Here is a 15,457-nt window from a genome sequence, read left to right as displayed (position 1 = left end):
ACTGCTGGGATTAAAGGTGCATGTCTGGCCTTTTCCTCTAAACATTTAAACTTTTTAGGTGAAAGTGGGGAACAAATTTCCAGTAACAGGATCTAGGTTGTGAGCCTCTAGTCAGGTTGTCCTGGCTGTTGTAAACCAACAGGATTGATCACAGAACATGGGAAATGTGGAGAAGCACAAGAAGAGTCTAGAATCAATCTCCAAATGGAGAGAAAAGGGTTCTTTGGAGTCAGTTGTGTTGGATGGTGTTTTGCTGGGGCAAACACGTGAGGGAGTGTTTTCCTGAAGTGAACACAGGTGAAAAGCTAAAGGCAGACAGGCTCGTGAAGGAATATTTCCTGAAGTAGACATAAAGCAAAAAAGATGTTCTGCTAAAGTAAGCACATGAAAGGACATGTGATAAAAGATTCTTTGCTAACTACATGCATGTACTGGTCTCTTTACACTGTGGAGTTGAGCTCCATTTGTCAGGACTCCATAGAGAGAAACTGCACCAAAAACCTTCTGGAGGTGTGCCGTGGCATCTAGCTGCTTCTGCGGCAGAGTGATGCCAGCTGAGACAGACACACGTGCTAAGGCAAGATCAGTGGAGGACACATGATGTTTGAAGGGATATAAAAAGGTCTTGAAGGACAGTAGGTGGGGCTGAGTTAGGCTTGCTTATACAGCTAGCTGTTGGTCTCAGTATCTTCATTTCACTGAGAGGCACAGCTGAGAACTTTTTCTGGAGTTCCTGTTGGCCCTGGTCCCTCCTGCTGATTCGTGCTGAGGCTGAGGCCTGGCTGTCTCACTAGGTGAAGCCACCACTGCCGATTCGATTCGTGTTTGCTATCTCAACTCTACCAAACTGGATTGCTGATGTCTTTGAAGTCTTTGCCAGTGGCTCGAGCTTCCACTGTTAACCTGTGAACTGAACTGCTGATTTCCAAACAACACTGACTGGAGTTGCTCCAAAGAACCTTTCTAAACAGGGCCACATCCCCCCTACCTCTGGTGGGTGGTGGGCTAAAAGGGAGGTTAAAGTGTTTAAGAACCATCATTAAAAGTAGTAATTGAAAACAATTAAAGTTACAATCAATGCAATTTAAAATTCTACTGTTGTATAAGAATGAGTCTAGCACAGGCTCCTAGTGGTATAGGAAGGGGGGAAGCAAAGCCCTCTCCATCTTTCATTAGCTATAATTCACGTTAACCACATTTCCATTTGGTGTCAGACTCCACAGTCAGCTGCACTTGACCTTGTGAAATATTTATTACCATAAAAGAACCTCAAACAAAAATAGGATCCATTTTGAAAATAAAAGACATAATGGCTAACTCAATCTCTAAGTGTCACAGACAGGAAGTCTGTCTGTCCTCTGCTACACCTCAAGGGCCAGAATGTGAGTCTTTGATAAATTCCCAGTTATTGGAGACTGCATTGTCAAATGACAAAACACCTCTAAAATACAGGCTTCTGATGTCCTTAGCAAAGCCAGCCTTCTACTTTTTATGAATCTGTAACACCAACCAGGTCAGCTCTGAGTTCATTAACAATGTCTCCTGCAGCCTGTCTTCACGGTTCAACAGCCTCAGCTGCCACGCATCAGCACGTGGACTGGGTGCTGTAGCATACCCAACCAGGGGCAGCTTCTGCTCAGAGTCTGTGGCTCGGCTCAGTCAGAAAAGTTCAATGGCAAACACACTCCAGAACACTCATCAGACTCTAGAAATCTGAGAAATGCAGCTCTGAAATCCAACTAAGTTTAAAACTCACAAAATGGGAACTGCTGAGATGGCTCAGTGGGTAAGGACATCTGCTGCAGAGCCTAGCAACTGCCTTTGATCCTTGGAATCCATGTAAAGGTGGAAGAAGAAAACTGACTCCCCAGAGTTATCCAGACATGTACACACACACACACACACACACAATGCATGTGCACTAAAAACTGTTAAGTTAAAAAAAAGAGGTAGTATACAGTAAGTTCTTCAGAGAGGAACTGATCTACAGGACAGGGACAGAAGTCCAGACCCACACGGATGTAAAGTCCACCGCACCCTGGGCCTCTGACGGTGGACTCGGTAGAGTGGGTCTGGGACAGGCAGATGCACTGATTGGCAGACTGAAAGTAAAGCATGCTGCCGTCAGCCCGGCTGAGTCCAGCACTGTACACGCCCACTGTGCAGCCTCCTGCCAGTTCCTTAGAAGCAAAGCAGACAAACAGTGACTCTGACTGTGAACAGAGACGTAAAGAAGCAAAGGCAGGTTTCATCTGAGTCACTAAAGGAGGTGACACGAGCCATGCTGTGTCACAGGAGAGCGGGAAGTGGGCTGACGGCGAGGGAGCCGGGGCACTTCTGTGTTACCTCTGCGTCATATCTGACTGCAGCAGAGAACAATGAAAAGGCGTTCTCCACAGTAATTCCTCGCTTGATGATGTGCTGACAAAGCCTCTTCAGTCTGTTCTCACAGTATGACGTTGCCAAGTCCAAAAGGCCTGCAAGGTAGAAGAACGAGATCTCAGCAGCTCGCAGTGCTGGGACGCTGGGACTGACAACACAGGCATTTCATGGCCAGCAGCTTGTGTTTACTTTCTATACTTTCTTCCAGAGTAAAAGAGTAAGAGAGGAGATTCTCTTCTTTATTTTATTCCTAAAAGGTTAAATGCATCAGAAACTCACACTCTCATATTAAAAAATCTAAAATAAGTTTATAGTTACAAACTATGTCCATAATTTTAAATGATACTAACATTTTAGAGATGTTTACTTAAATACTTTTTAAGTATATAAAAGTCAATACACCTGTAAATTACTATATGTTACAGCTCTGAGAACAGGAGACAGCGATGGCCACATGGCCTGGCCAGTCCAAATGCAGTACCTATAGCATCCTCAGGTGGCAGGTCCACTGTGTCTGTATAGAGGTACTGGAGAAAGGCACGGTACACAGGGTAAGAAAACTGGTCTATCTCTATCACTTCCTTCATATCCTCATTCCAATAGGACTGAAACATGGATCGAAAGTGCTCACACCTACAACAAAAGCAAAGGCTTAATGGGAAGGCTGAGTTCAAATAAACAGATATTAGAGGTACCCTTTATCTTCTGTGCTGGCATAAGCTGGGGTCACTAACTATTAACACCAAAAGTATTTGCTATGCAAGGACTTTTTTGTACACTTGATTAAAATCACTTTCATCTTGGTATCACCACTTAACAGTATCAATTAGTTAAAGAGCCTAGAAGTTCCTAGTACTTCAACAGCATTGTGTCCATCAGTCCCCACTCTAAGCAAATGTTTGGATCATTTGTTTTTGGTTTTAGGTATGCAGAAATGCATTTTAAACAACACAGTGAGGGCTGGGAATGTAGCTTAGTGGTAGAGTGAAATATGGTACAGAAATATATAATATTCATTCAGAGTCATAAAAAAAATGGTTCAGGGATAGTTACTTTGAGAAGTTAAAAAATATTTCTAAGCAAGGTGTAATGGAGTAATGAGTTAGAAAAGTTTTAGAAGATACACACACACACACACACACACACACACACCACACTCTTAGTTGAGCAGAGTCATAGGCAGAAACACGTCTAATGATCTTTTCATCTACTTCTGTGGTTCATATAGTCATTGGTCTAAGGAATTAACAACATAGAGTTTTGCAGCTGTCTTAAAATTTATTATTCTGCTGCTTCCACCCAAAAAATGGTGGGAAGTACCAGTCTGCTGCAATGCAAGTTCTAGCCCTGGGACTCTCACAAGGTAGGCAAATACACTGCCAACTGAACTGTATCTCCAACCACCACAAAGACATAAGCGATTAATTCAATGGTTTGAGTTTTCATGTGTTTTCTCTGTAGTGGAAATCTAAGTAAACAATCATTCAATCATTACTAATTAGTGCTCAGTCCCTCACATTCACTCAGGAACTCCTGCCACTTATTCTATTGAAACAACTTTTCTCTAGGTGGCAATCTGTATCCCTGAAGGGCAGCCTGACCTTGAACGGAAGAGGAGGATCCTCATTGACGAAGTCAGCATGCAAATAAAGTATCTACAAAAACTATTTTTAATTTATTAATTCATTCATTTTTTACGGTTGGGAAATCAAACCAGGGCACTGGCCATGCTAAACAAGTGCTGTACTACTGAGCTATATTGCTAGCCTATTTGTAATCTGGAAAAAAAGATAAGAACTAGGGATACTTGCCTAGTATGCACAAGTACTGGCTACAATGTCCAGGACTGCAGAGAACTAAACAACAGAAAAAACCAAAAACAAAACATTCCAAAAGCCATAAATATTTATACTCCCCTCATTTCCTAAAAGTTGCATGAACACAAGTCAAAATCCTCCTGGGTAACAAGTCGTAACTACCTGCTAAAGACACTAAGTTGCCACACTTCTTTGTACTGCCATAGCCATTTCTTCTGAGTATCTATTCTGTGCTGTAATAAACAAGTGGAAATACTAACGTTACTGATAGCTCCAAAATCATGCAAAAATACCTGATTTTCAGAACAGCTTTATGGACATGAATATATTTTCCATCAATTCGAAACTTTAGATCAGCAGTTTCTGGACTATCAAATTCTTTCTTCAGTGACTCTGCAACTGTTAAAAAGTCTTCATGCTCTGAAGGCAACAGAGACACTGTTAACACACAAAGCTCAAGAGACAGTCGGCATGAAAGGCTTCCAAAGATAATTATGCTGTCCCATTCACTCTATTTCTGGCCAATAAAGCTCATGACTCAGTTGACAAACCCACTTCCCAGTATTAAAGTAATTCATTTATAAACTACCAAAAAAAAAAAAACCCAAACAAACAAACAAACCAAAAAAACCCTAAATGAGTATGGGGGAGTCAAATGACAGTCTTCCTGTGTAACTGAACATGAAAATATGCACTAAAAATAAACCTCACAGGTAGTTTATTGGATACAACTGATCTCTCATGAGCATAGCAGTTTCTCTTCTGGTACTAACTGCTTCGCAATTTTCCTTGACTGAAACACTGAGAACTTCTTGGCTCTGATTTGGGTAGTTAGTTGGCATATTCAAACCAAGGTGAAGAATCCAAAACATCTGACCATGCAATAGTTCTCAAGCAGAGAAACTTTTTTTAGCCATTAGCTCTGAAAATTCATAGTAAAGCACTAATACTCCCATGCTGTCCTTCCCTATACGGACTCAAGCATTTGCAGGGAAATCGATGGCGCGGCCTGACATGAGCTGCTGTGAGGAGTCTACCTAGGAGCGTGGTGTTTTTGTGAACACAGTAGAGGATCCAGTCCAAATCCATCCAATACTTTATATGTATGAAGGAACAAAAATAACAAACGACCCTGAGAAAGATCTACCCAGAGGCTGGTACTGAGGCAAAGCAGACAAGTGTCCACTGTCCGGGGCTGAGAACAATGGATGAACCGGGAGTGTTGCTTGCTTTGAAAAACAATGATGCCTTATATGAAGGACCAGTCTTCCTTCATCCCACAGCCTAAAGGACTCAGAGAAAAGAATGGGAGTGACTAAGGTGAGAATGTCCAGGGCATGAATGATGGCTAACCAGTCGCTCAAAACAAAGGTTTTCATAGGTGCTTCAGCATCTTCTCACAGAATAGACCCTCTCCCCTCTTGATCTATTATGACCAATACTAGGAACGTAGTCATGTATGAGATAAGGCCAGTGTCTAGTTTTACTCTCCAAACAGTATTAAATAGTGTACTGAAGAAGATCTCTGCACACCAACATACAAAGACCTGAAGAAGCCTTTCATACTCAGGCCAGCTGGAAGAACAAATGGAGTATCAGGCTGTGCTGTACTGACTTATTTGGCTGTGTATGCTAAACAAAAATGTGATTATAATCAAATGGTCCCACTCACTGAACCAAATTTCTTTTTTTTTCTTCTCTTTTCTTTTGGTCATTGTATTTATTGCAAATATACATTATGTTACACTAACTGAAATGGTAAAATACATTTTAAAACATGTTGTTTCTCCTTAAGTTCAGCAGCAGCTTAATTCTTCTTTTTCATGAAAAGTGGATGAGGGAGAGGCATGGCTGCTTGGGGAGTTGTGCTTGTCTTTTTGAGTGGTGAAAACATTTGGAGCTTAATATGGTGCAACGTGGGTGCAAAGCATTGTGAATGGACTAAACGCCACTTGACTGTATTGGCTAATTTTGTTATTAAATATGAACTCAACGAAAATAGAAGTACTTAGGCAAGAAAAAAATAAGACCACAGAAGTGTTTCATGAACTTTAAAGGAATTTGATTATTATTCGGGAAAAGCATTAAAACTAGCATACAGAAAACATCCTAGGACCCAAACAACTTACAGTAACCAATTATGTAGGGAATGGGACTTGGTGACCCTGGGTGGAAGCGGGCTTAGGCAGCTTACCTACAGACAGGAGGCGCCAGGAGACAGCCGGGGTGCCAAAGCAGGCAAACACGTCATCGGTGCAGGAGAAGTGGGTGAGGTGCGGAAGGATCACCGACTGGCCCCGGCACTGGCCCCACATGTACACGTGCCCACCTTGTGTCTTGGCAGCAGATGTATGGGTGGAGTGACAAGCTGCAATCTCTATAACCCTGAAAAATTAAGGAAGATTCTTGTTACTTCCTTATCACATTAGTCTCCAGCACACTCCATAGAGAAATTTACAAGTTCGTGTTTGAACAGCTCACATACAAGTCAGCCCAAGATCACTGATAGGAGCAATAAATCCTGTTTATAATAAGCAAAGATCAGGAAATATCCCCGACCTCACACACACACACACACACACACACACACACACACACACACAGAGCCCTCTCTCTCTCTGTCTCTTTCTGAGGACCACACTTCTCACCTAAGGTTATCCTGAGGTTGGAATATATAAATAATACATAATTTTGAGGCAAACCTGGAAAGAGACTGGAAGCTAAAGTCAATGAGGACAGTGGACAATGACAAAATGTCTTCACTGTTCTAGGACTATAAACATTAAATAAAAACTACTGGGGCTGGAGAGATGGCTCAGAGGTTAAGAACACTTTCTTGTTCTTGCCGAGGGCCTAGGTTTGGGTCACAGCACTGTTGTCATTCACAACCAACGTAATTCCAGCTCTAGAAGTTCTGAGACACTGTTTTGACTCCACAGACACCAGCACACACACAATGCACACATATACACCCAGGCAAAAACTCATATATACACATTAAGCTTAAAAAAAAAAACCTTAGAAAAACCTACTTTTCGTGTGTGTGTGTGTGTGTGTGTGTGTGTGTGTTTTCATGGGGGGGTGTGAGGGTGGAGTGCCCATTTGTGTCAAGGCCAGAAGATAACCTCGGGTATAATGCTGGGTACCTTAAAGCTTTTTATGGAGATAGGGTCTCTAACTGGCCCATAACTCCCACTAGGCTAGGCTGGCCAGTTCCTGGCATCCCCCTGTCTCCCCCTTCCCAGTGCTGTATTTACAAGCACACACCACTACATCTGGCTTTTTAAATATGGGTCCTGGGGATCAGACTCAGTTACTTATTGTCACTTTCCTTATTCAACTATCCCTTTCCTCTCCACCATACCCCCTCATAAATCTTATCTTCAATACAGCATTTCCTTATAGATACCCCCCCCCCCAATCTCCATCCTGAGTTCAGCATCTTCATTAAGATGAATACCACTGGGCTGGGGCTCACAGACCCTGAACATTGCAAACCAAATGCCAGACCTGCTTCAGTTTTCTCAGAACTCCTAAGGCAGGGTCCTAAACAAACACTCTGCATAAAAACTCACAGTCTGATGAACAAATATTAAGTATCTAGCCCAATAGCAGACATTAAACAAAAATCAATAAACAGATAATGCCTTTTAAAAAGCAATTTTAATTATTTAAAAGTGAATTTAGTTGGTGCAGAGTTAGTGCTGCACTTTGAGTTTCAGTATGACTGTAGACCCTAGACAATCCACCTCGTAACGCACAACTCTAAGTCTCTCAGAATCAAGAAGTTTACTTTCTACAAATCACGAGTGCGTGCCTCAGAAGACAGAGCAAGATCACACATGCTCATTCTGACTTATAAACCATTTTGATCAAAATGAGAATGTAAATAAACAAGAGTCACAAGACAAATACCACAGCTCTGCTACAGTTCCAAGGCCACATATGCATAGTCTCTGAGACATGGCATGGCCAATTTACCTTTCTTTTTCCACCATGATTTGTGTTGGGCTCAGCAGGTTATTTTTACTTCCAGTTCCCAGCTGCCCATATGTGTTAGCTCCCCAGGCATAGAGCAAGCCCTCATCTGTGAGTGCTAGTGTATGTGCATAACCACAGACAATCTGCAAGGAAACACAACAGGTTACCACACTACAAGGCAGGCAGGGCAGGACAACCAACTGTTAGCCCAACCATCTCTGCAGAAGGCCAGGTCAGCTGCATGTGTACACTGCGTTTGCTGGGAGAGTCAGAAGCACCAGAGAACCCCAACCCTTTGACCACTGAACTGCTTCAGGAGCTTCTTTACTCTCTGAAGAAGACCATGTCCAAAAGGTTTCCCTTTTCTCATGGAAAAACTGAAAAGCTAAAACATTAAAGTGTAAAAGGTGAGGGCATGAAGAGCTGTCAGAGATGAATGACAAAAGAATTAACCACCGACACATCTGCCGTCATGTGGGAGCCATGAGATGGGGAGTGGGCTGGAGCAAGAGTGACGTTAACGCATGTCCAACCCCCAAAATCTTGTCTCAAGACCTTCAGGAGTAGGACTGCTCCAGTAGAGCTCGAGTGCAATGAGCCTGGAGATCCCAAGGAGAGAAGTAGACATGGCCAGCACCATCAGTGTGGGAAGGTGGGAGGGGCTGCCTGGCAAGAAAATGTAATGTGTACCTGGTTCACACACATGCCGTGCAGAGCCGCCACTCTCACTGGGGTCAACTGGTTGCCATTGTTTCCCAAGCCCAGCTGTCCATTGCCATTGTAGCCCCAGCCATACACCTGAGAGGAGAGAAGACAGGACTGTGGAACCTGCCAATGGGAAGAGAAGCCCTGTCCTAAACAAATCAGATCCTCCAGACCCTGTACTGTATACTATGAGATCCTGCATGTGGAATTCAGAGGCTCTGAGGGTGATAAGGATTGAACTGACCATCTATTCCTACCTCATGACTTCACTGATGATCAGAAGCACCTACCACACATTCTACATAGTAAAGGCACTAAGGAGGAGTCTTAGCCCAAGTTTAACTGAGGCAAAGAACATGTGCACACTTGGTGAGTGGGTAGCAGGAGCCATGCCAGAGGTCATCAAGGCATGGCAGGAACAGTGAGAACAGGCTTTCTTCTAAGGGGGACTATTAGTTAGGAAAGGCTTTGGAAAGTGAAGCGCCATGCAGAGTAAGAAGATGGCATTCCAGGCAGAAGGCACACAGGACGTCATAGAGAAACTGACGGTAAAAGGTAGAAAAGCGGTAGGAGAAAAGAAGAGTGAGATAATAAACTGATTTTTAAAAAAGCCTGGTATTACGTGAATGCTTATAATCCTAGCTCTAAGAGCAACATCAAGGAGACTGACTGCCACAAATTCAAGGCCAGCCTGGGCTACATATCAAGTACCAGACCAGCAAGTGCTACACATCAAGATGCCATCTCAAAAACAAAGAGGCCAACAATCAAACAAAAAAGAAATTTTTACTACAATATTTAAAAACAGAGATTAGACTTTCATTTTTAAAAGCTCACAGAGAGAAGGGTAAATGGGTGACTGACAGAAAAACTATTTAATAGGTAATTTCATGTTCCAGCAGTAAACAAGTTGAACTCTCATAGGCAATGAGCTAGAAAGTGACAGGGAACCAAGAGAGAGAATGGGAAAGAAAGGGGTTGGACGAGGAATCACAGAACTGGGTGGTCCCTCGGTGTTATTTAATGGCATGCATCACTTGCTGAAAGCAGCAGCTAGTACAGGCTAGTCAGGAGAGTGAATGGTTTGGGATATCCAAGGAAGGTCATAGTAACAAAGTCTAAGACGAACTGATTTTAAAAGATTTAAAGATTAAGTTCAGTTAGAAGCCTACTTGTACTTCCGGTGGTACCAAGCCCTGCACTGATGTAGCAAATGACAGTGGTGCTTTCAGGACACAGTAGAGAGGGGCAGAGAGCAAGAGGTGGCCACGTCAATAATTTCATCAAAGCCAAAAGTTTAAGAGGCACTGGCCTTCCGGAGAGGAATCTGCAATAGCTTGTCCATATTCTTAATGACATATTTCATGACCTAGAACTTCTATGATGGGAATTTATTCTATAGAAATACCTGCATAATATATTAAGATATATACACATAACAGAAAATCAGTGTAACATTATTCACAACAGCAAAAAGACAAAAACAACTGAAATGCCCTTCAGTAGAGTTCCATGTGCATGTCACCCACAGAAGCAAAACAATGACAAATGCTACAGATAGTCTGAGACACCAGACTTGAAGTCTTCAGATCTGTAGTCATTCCGAGGACTGAACACGGGCTAGCTGGTCCTTAGATGGAGGTCATTTAACCAAGACAAGCTCTCCTCTCCATGCTGGCACCTCTAGAATGGAGGCGGAGGGAAAGGGAAATGTACAGCACGCACCTCACCACTGTCCAGAACAGCCATGGAGGAGGTCTGACCACAGGCAATGCTGACCACTCTCTTGGTGTGTAAACAGTTTGTAACTTTCCGAGGAGTTGGCTGATTGGCTGTGGATCCTGATCCCACCTGACCACAGTTGTTATAGCCCCAAGCAAATAACTACAAGAGAAGGGGAAACCGGTTGTCAGACCTTTGGCATGGCTTTGAATGCTTTTGATGTGCCCTTACCTACTTAACCTTCACGGTAATGCCATACAGTGGCCCTGGGTAAGTCCTCTCATCCGCTGGGATGAGCCCTGCTCTAAGTTACTTCACATTGTGTGAAATGGTTTTTGGACTGTACCTTGCCCTGACAGGGTCCATTTTATAAGCAGCTTTTTACTCTACTATGGAGGATGACTCATAGTGGTCACGTAAACAGCACCATTTGTCTGACATCACCCACAAGACAGTATTCAGGGATGATAGCAGGAAAGTGATGAGTGAGGGCACTACTATATAAGTTTATCAATATAATAAACTGGGACTGTAGGAACCAGAAAAGCCAAGCACAAGAACGTCTCGGACACACCAGACTAAGAAAAAGGTGCAACCCTTGCACCTGTATCCCATAAAGAGGAAAGCTAACTCCGCAGTGGTGCAGACCTCAAAGAACTTCATCTGACAGTGTGAACAGGAAGCAGAGAATTCCTAACTGTCCTAGGGACTTCACATGAACATGGACACCCTGCTGACAAGGCCTATGCAATCTGTCTGGACCTGCAATTCATCCATATGCCCATCCACTCCTTAGACCCAACCCTACCTTGTGCCCCTTGAGCCTCTACTTCACCTTGCTTCTGAAGCTCAATTCTGATGTGCGCTTTGACTCTAGCAGCCCCAGCTCTCACTTCTCCTCCAGAGCCCCAGCCTGGCTTCATTCACTCCACAGAGACTCTCCTTGCACCTCTACCAGCTTTTACCTCTCAGGTCTCCTTAAAACTCCTGTAGCTCTGCTGAGGATCCTTTCACCTCTTTATAATATTTATGTTTTACATACACACACACACACACACACACACACACACGCATGCTCTTTTTGTACTTTCTCTAGCTCCTTCATTAGGAGCCCTGGGAACACTAGATTTTTATTGGAGACATAAAAACAGGTTTCTATGCTACAGCAGTTAACAACTGCCAATAGATTTCAGTAAGGAATGGAACCTGGTGATATCTCCCCATCTATTATGCAAATTTAGGTTGACTTGGTCTTATGTGGGCATCCACAGCTGTTGTGAGTTTCTGAGTATGATGACGACGTTATATCCAGAAAACAGCATTTTACAACACCCCGCCACAGCCTCCAGCCACTACTTTCTTCCCATTTCTTCTTTCATGACACTGCCTGCACCAGTTTCCAGTGAATGACCATACACACACACACACACATGGGCAGTACTAATTGTACCTAGATGGCTTATCAATAAGTAGGGCGAGGTTAGGAGGAGATGTGTTAGGAAGGATGTAGGGGCCTGCAGGAGGGAATGGAGATCAGAGAGGCTGAATGGCAGAAGAACCTCTTCCAATGCTAGCAGGAGTTCTAAGACTCTGTCTTCACCCCATGCCTTTGCTATGACAAGCAGTACTCACACACCCCCAGTGTGGCTTCTATATTCTACACTGGCCTCTTCCTTCCCTGTGACACATTCTAAGTTCACATGCCTGATGATATCCAGACAACAACAGTATAACCTATGTTCGTATATTTGAAGAAAATGTGCTATGACTATGAAAACCTGGATGAAATATGTATTTTATAGGTTCAAGAAAAATAACCTATACTTCACCAAGGGACATTCACAGGAATATGTAGTTTAATAGTGCACCATTATCCAAAGTAAAATATGCTAACAACCGAAACAAAGTAAGAATCTAGGCTTCAGAAATGAGCAAAATTTGTCTAACTTTAATAATCATTCCTCTGGTACTTCTGAAATATTCCTTTAGAATGCCACTGCCTTTTATGTCACGTGGGGACCATGGTTCCTGTGAAGAAGCCATAGGCAAGGAGCCAGTGGGTTTGGCTATAGCCTGTGTGCTATGCCTTCCTCTGGTACATCCCAGCCATGAAACCCTGCTCACCATCGGCTTTGTGGTCTTTTTCTCTCTAACTTGCTCCCACATGGTAGAACTAATTAACACCTCTGGGGAACTTTCAACAAGGACCAATGTGATGACCTAATTCATGCTTAAGAAATCACAGAGGGAAGTAAGACTGGACAGGTGGATCTCAAAGCTACTTAACAAAGACCAATGGTCCTAGACCAGCAAGAGATAAGACCTGAGCAAAGGCATGAGGTGAATCAGAGGGAGAGTGAACAGGGTGACTAACCTTCCAGATAAGCAGGGGACCTGAGGGTGAACACGTTACTCACTAGAATACTGGGAAAGATGCATCCCTTCAACATTATTATAAACACTGAAGAACAAAATATACCCTAAGACAAGGGACCTTAGGAGCTTACATATCATATTGGATTTGTAATAATGGCAAAGAACATGACCTTGCACACTGTTTTCTCATCAAAAGGGTTTTTTGAAATAAACAAGATGTAAAGCTCTTGAGTTCCATCTCCAGGCATACATGGTAAAAGGAGAGGACTTCCATAGAAGTCTCTACATGTTCACCAAGGCATAGCCCACAAATAAACAAATAAACGCAATAAAAACATTTATTCAAAACTTTTTGTTAGTTTATTTTTTCATTTGTTGAGACAAGTTCTTCCTCTGTAGCATAGGCTAGCCTAGAAATCGCCAACCTGCTTTCAAGTCTTTGGTGCTGAGACTATGGACATTTACATACCAAGCCCAGCTAATGGTGATTCTGACTACATGGCTCAAACATTACTGGAGAAAGAATGTATTCACATGGGTTTTACTGTTTAGTTATTTATCTATAAGGTGTAACAAGTAAAGCAGGAGATTTTTACAATAGCTGAATAGTGGGAATGCCCGATATATTCTTCAAGATAATGAAATGGGCCTAGGATAGAGCACTTGCCTAGCATGTGTGAAGCCATCGGTTCAATTCCTAATACTTCCTTGCACACACATGAACAAAATGTAACATATATGTATGTGTATATATATAAATGAATACGAGATGGTATATCATTCAGCCTTAAAAAAGAATACTTGGAAAAGTACTGTGAAATGCTGTCTTCTGGGCAAGACATGACTGTGCACCAAAGAGCTCACTGCAGTTATGGTTACCTGTACAGGATAACAAGGTCAGTCAATAGTCCAGCAGCACCAACTCAGTGGGTTACCCCCACCCCAACCCCAAAAGCAACACAAAGGTAGATAAGAGGAGCATGCTGGAGGGATCTAGAAGAGTGGTAGAGTAAGGATCAACATACATTGTTCATATATGTATGAAAATGTCACACACCATAGACATGAATGAACCTCAGGGACACCAACTGTTGGATGTTATTTGATTCTATGTACAGGCAGTACCTAGAGTGGTCAGTTACAGTGCCAAGGAGAACTGACATTTAACAGATTTGGAGCTTCAGCTTTTTAGGATGAAAGAGATCTGTGAGACCAAACAATGTGACTGTACTTAGTGCTACTGAGCTGTGCACTCAACATGCTTATGGAAATAACTTTTGTATCATGCAGTTTATGACAGTTTTTAAAAATAAATCAAAGAGCAAACTTACCTCTCCATCAGCTGCTAAAGCCATCGAATGATGTGAACCACAAGCTACTTCAACCACCTGCTTGATCAAGAGATTAGTACAGACTTGGACAGGAGCAATGCCTTGGTTGGTGGTCCCATTCCCCAGTTGGCTGTATCCATTATGGCCCCAGGCATAGACGACTCCATCTAAACACACAAGCATTTGAAGCACTAGCTCAAACAAGAACTGGTAAACCCCTGCAACTCCCAGTGCATCAGCATTTGTGCCCTCCTCTCTATAAGATGACCATTAGTTGGGAGTCAGGGAGCGAAGGGTTAGAGAAATAACAGCTAGGGCAGAAGCAAACCTCTCATGACAGGACTTGGCACTCATACACATGATCAACATTGTGGCCAAAGTCAATGTTTATGTATAAAAATAGGCATCTCTAGATTGGAATCTTGTAGTAGAACGGGAGGATCTAGAGTTCAAGGCCACTGTTGGCTAAACAATTCATTTGAGGCCAGCCTTGGTTACATGAGACAAAAACTTTTGGGAAACAGATAGATACTGTAATTAAAAAGCAAATCAGAAAAGGCATCAAGCCAACATCTGCAAAAGGAGAAGTGGGCAGGGAGCCAATTCCAATCCTAGATTTCCAACGTTTGCCATAATTTATGAGAGACTCACAGCAAGAACATACTGGGCTCTCCTGTTATCACCAGTTGGGACTGGGTTATGTGGTGCTCCAAAGACTGGGTGAGGACTTGGGGCACACATACACACAAACACGTACACACATGCACACCATACACAGCTACAAGTAAAATTTATTTATACAGGGTTTTAGTAAGTTTAGTAATTTTCTAGAACATATATAGGAAGGAAAATGTAATGTAAGAAAAGGAAATAGGAAGGAAAATGTAAATGTAAGAAAAACTCCAAAAAGAACAGAGCAGGAAAAAAAGGAAGAAAGAAAGAAATTATCTATGAAAAGTTGTAAAAATCTTTTCTAGAAATGAAGGCACGTCCTACAGACTACTAATAAGCTAAAAACTATCCACTCCACAGCAGTCATGACTCTTAAAATACCTGGAATAAAGAAAAAAGATCTCTCTCTAATGTGGTAGACAGAATTAAGCTCTCTGTCTTCTTTTTTAAAAAAAATATATATGAGTACAC

General features: G+C 42.5%; 1 protein-coding gene across 3 annotated transcripts in view; it reads right to left on the bottom strand.

The window, feature by feature from the left end:
* The window catches only part of Rcbtb1 (RCC1 and BTB domain containing protein 1), a 37,969-nt gene that overhangs the window by 4,694 nt on the left and 17,818 nt on the right, over nucleotides 1–15,457 (bottom strand). For 2 of the 3 annotated variants that reach the window (XM_085828696.1, XM_021182079.3), the window contains exons 5-12: nucleotides 14,315–14,481; nucleotides 10,611–10,769; nucleotides 8,871–8,978; nucleotides 8,181–8,323; nucleotides 6,394–6,584; nucleotides 4,493–4,619; nucleotides 2,864–3,015; nucleotides 2,347–2,477 (exon numbers count right to left, since the gene is read on the bottom strand). In XM_085828696.1, the coding sequence (XP_085684822.1) occupies nucleotides 2,347–2,477; nucleotides 2,864–3,015; nucleotides 4,493–4,619; nucleotides 6,394–6,584; nucleotides 8,181–8,323; nucleotides 8,871–8,978; nucleotides 10,611–10,769; nucleotides 14,315–14,481 (1,178 nt within the window). The remainder of the gene's footprint in view (nucleotides 1–2,346; nucleotides 2,478–2,863; nucleotides 3,016–4,492; nucleotides 4,620–6,393; nucleotides 6,585–8,180; nucleotides 8,324–8,870; nucleotides 8,979–10,610; nucleotides 10,770–14,314; nucleotides 14,482–15,457) is intronic. The other variant, XM_029468894.2, reaches the window with a different exon arrangement.

Source organism: Mus caroli, unplaced genomic scaffold, assembly GCF_978045245.1.
Source record: "Mus caroli unplaced genomic scaffold, Mus_caroli_1 scaffold_12, whole genome shotgun sequence".
In the NCBI taxonomy this organism is placed as follows: Eukaryota; Metazoa; Chordata; class Mammalia; order Rodentia; family Muridae; genus Mus; species Mus caroli.
This window is presented reverse-complemented; position numbering and strand designations above follow the sequence as displayed.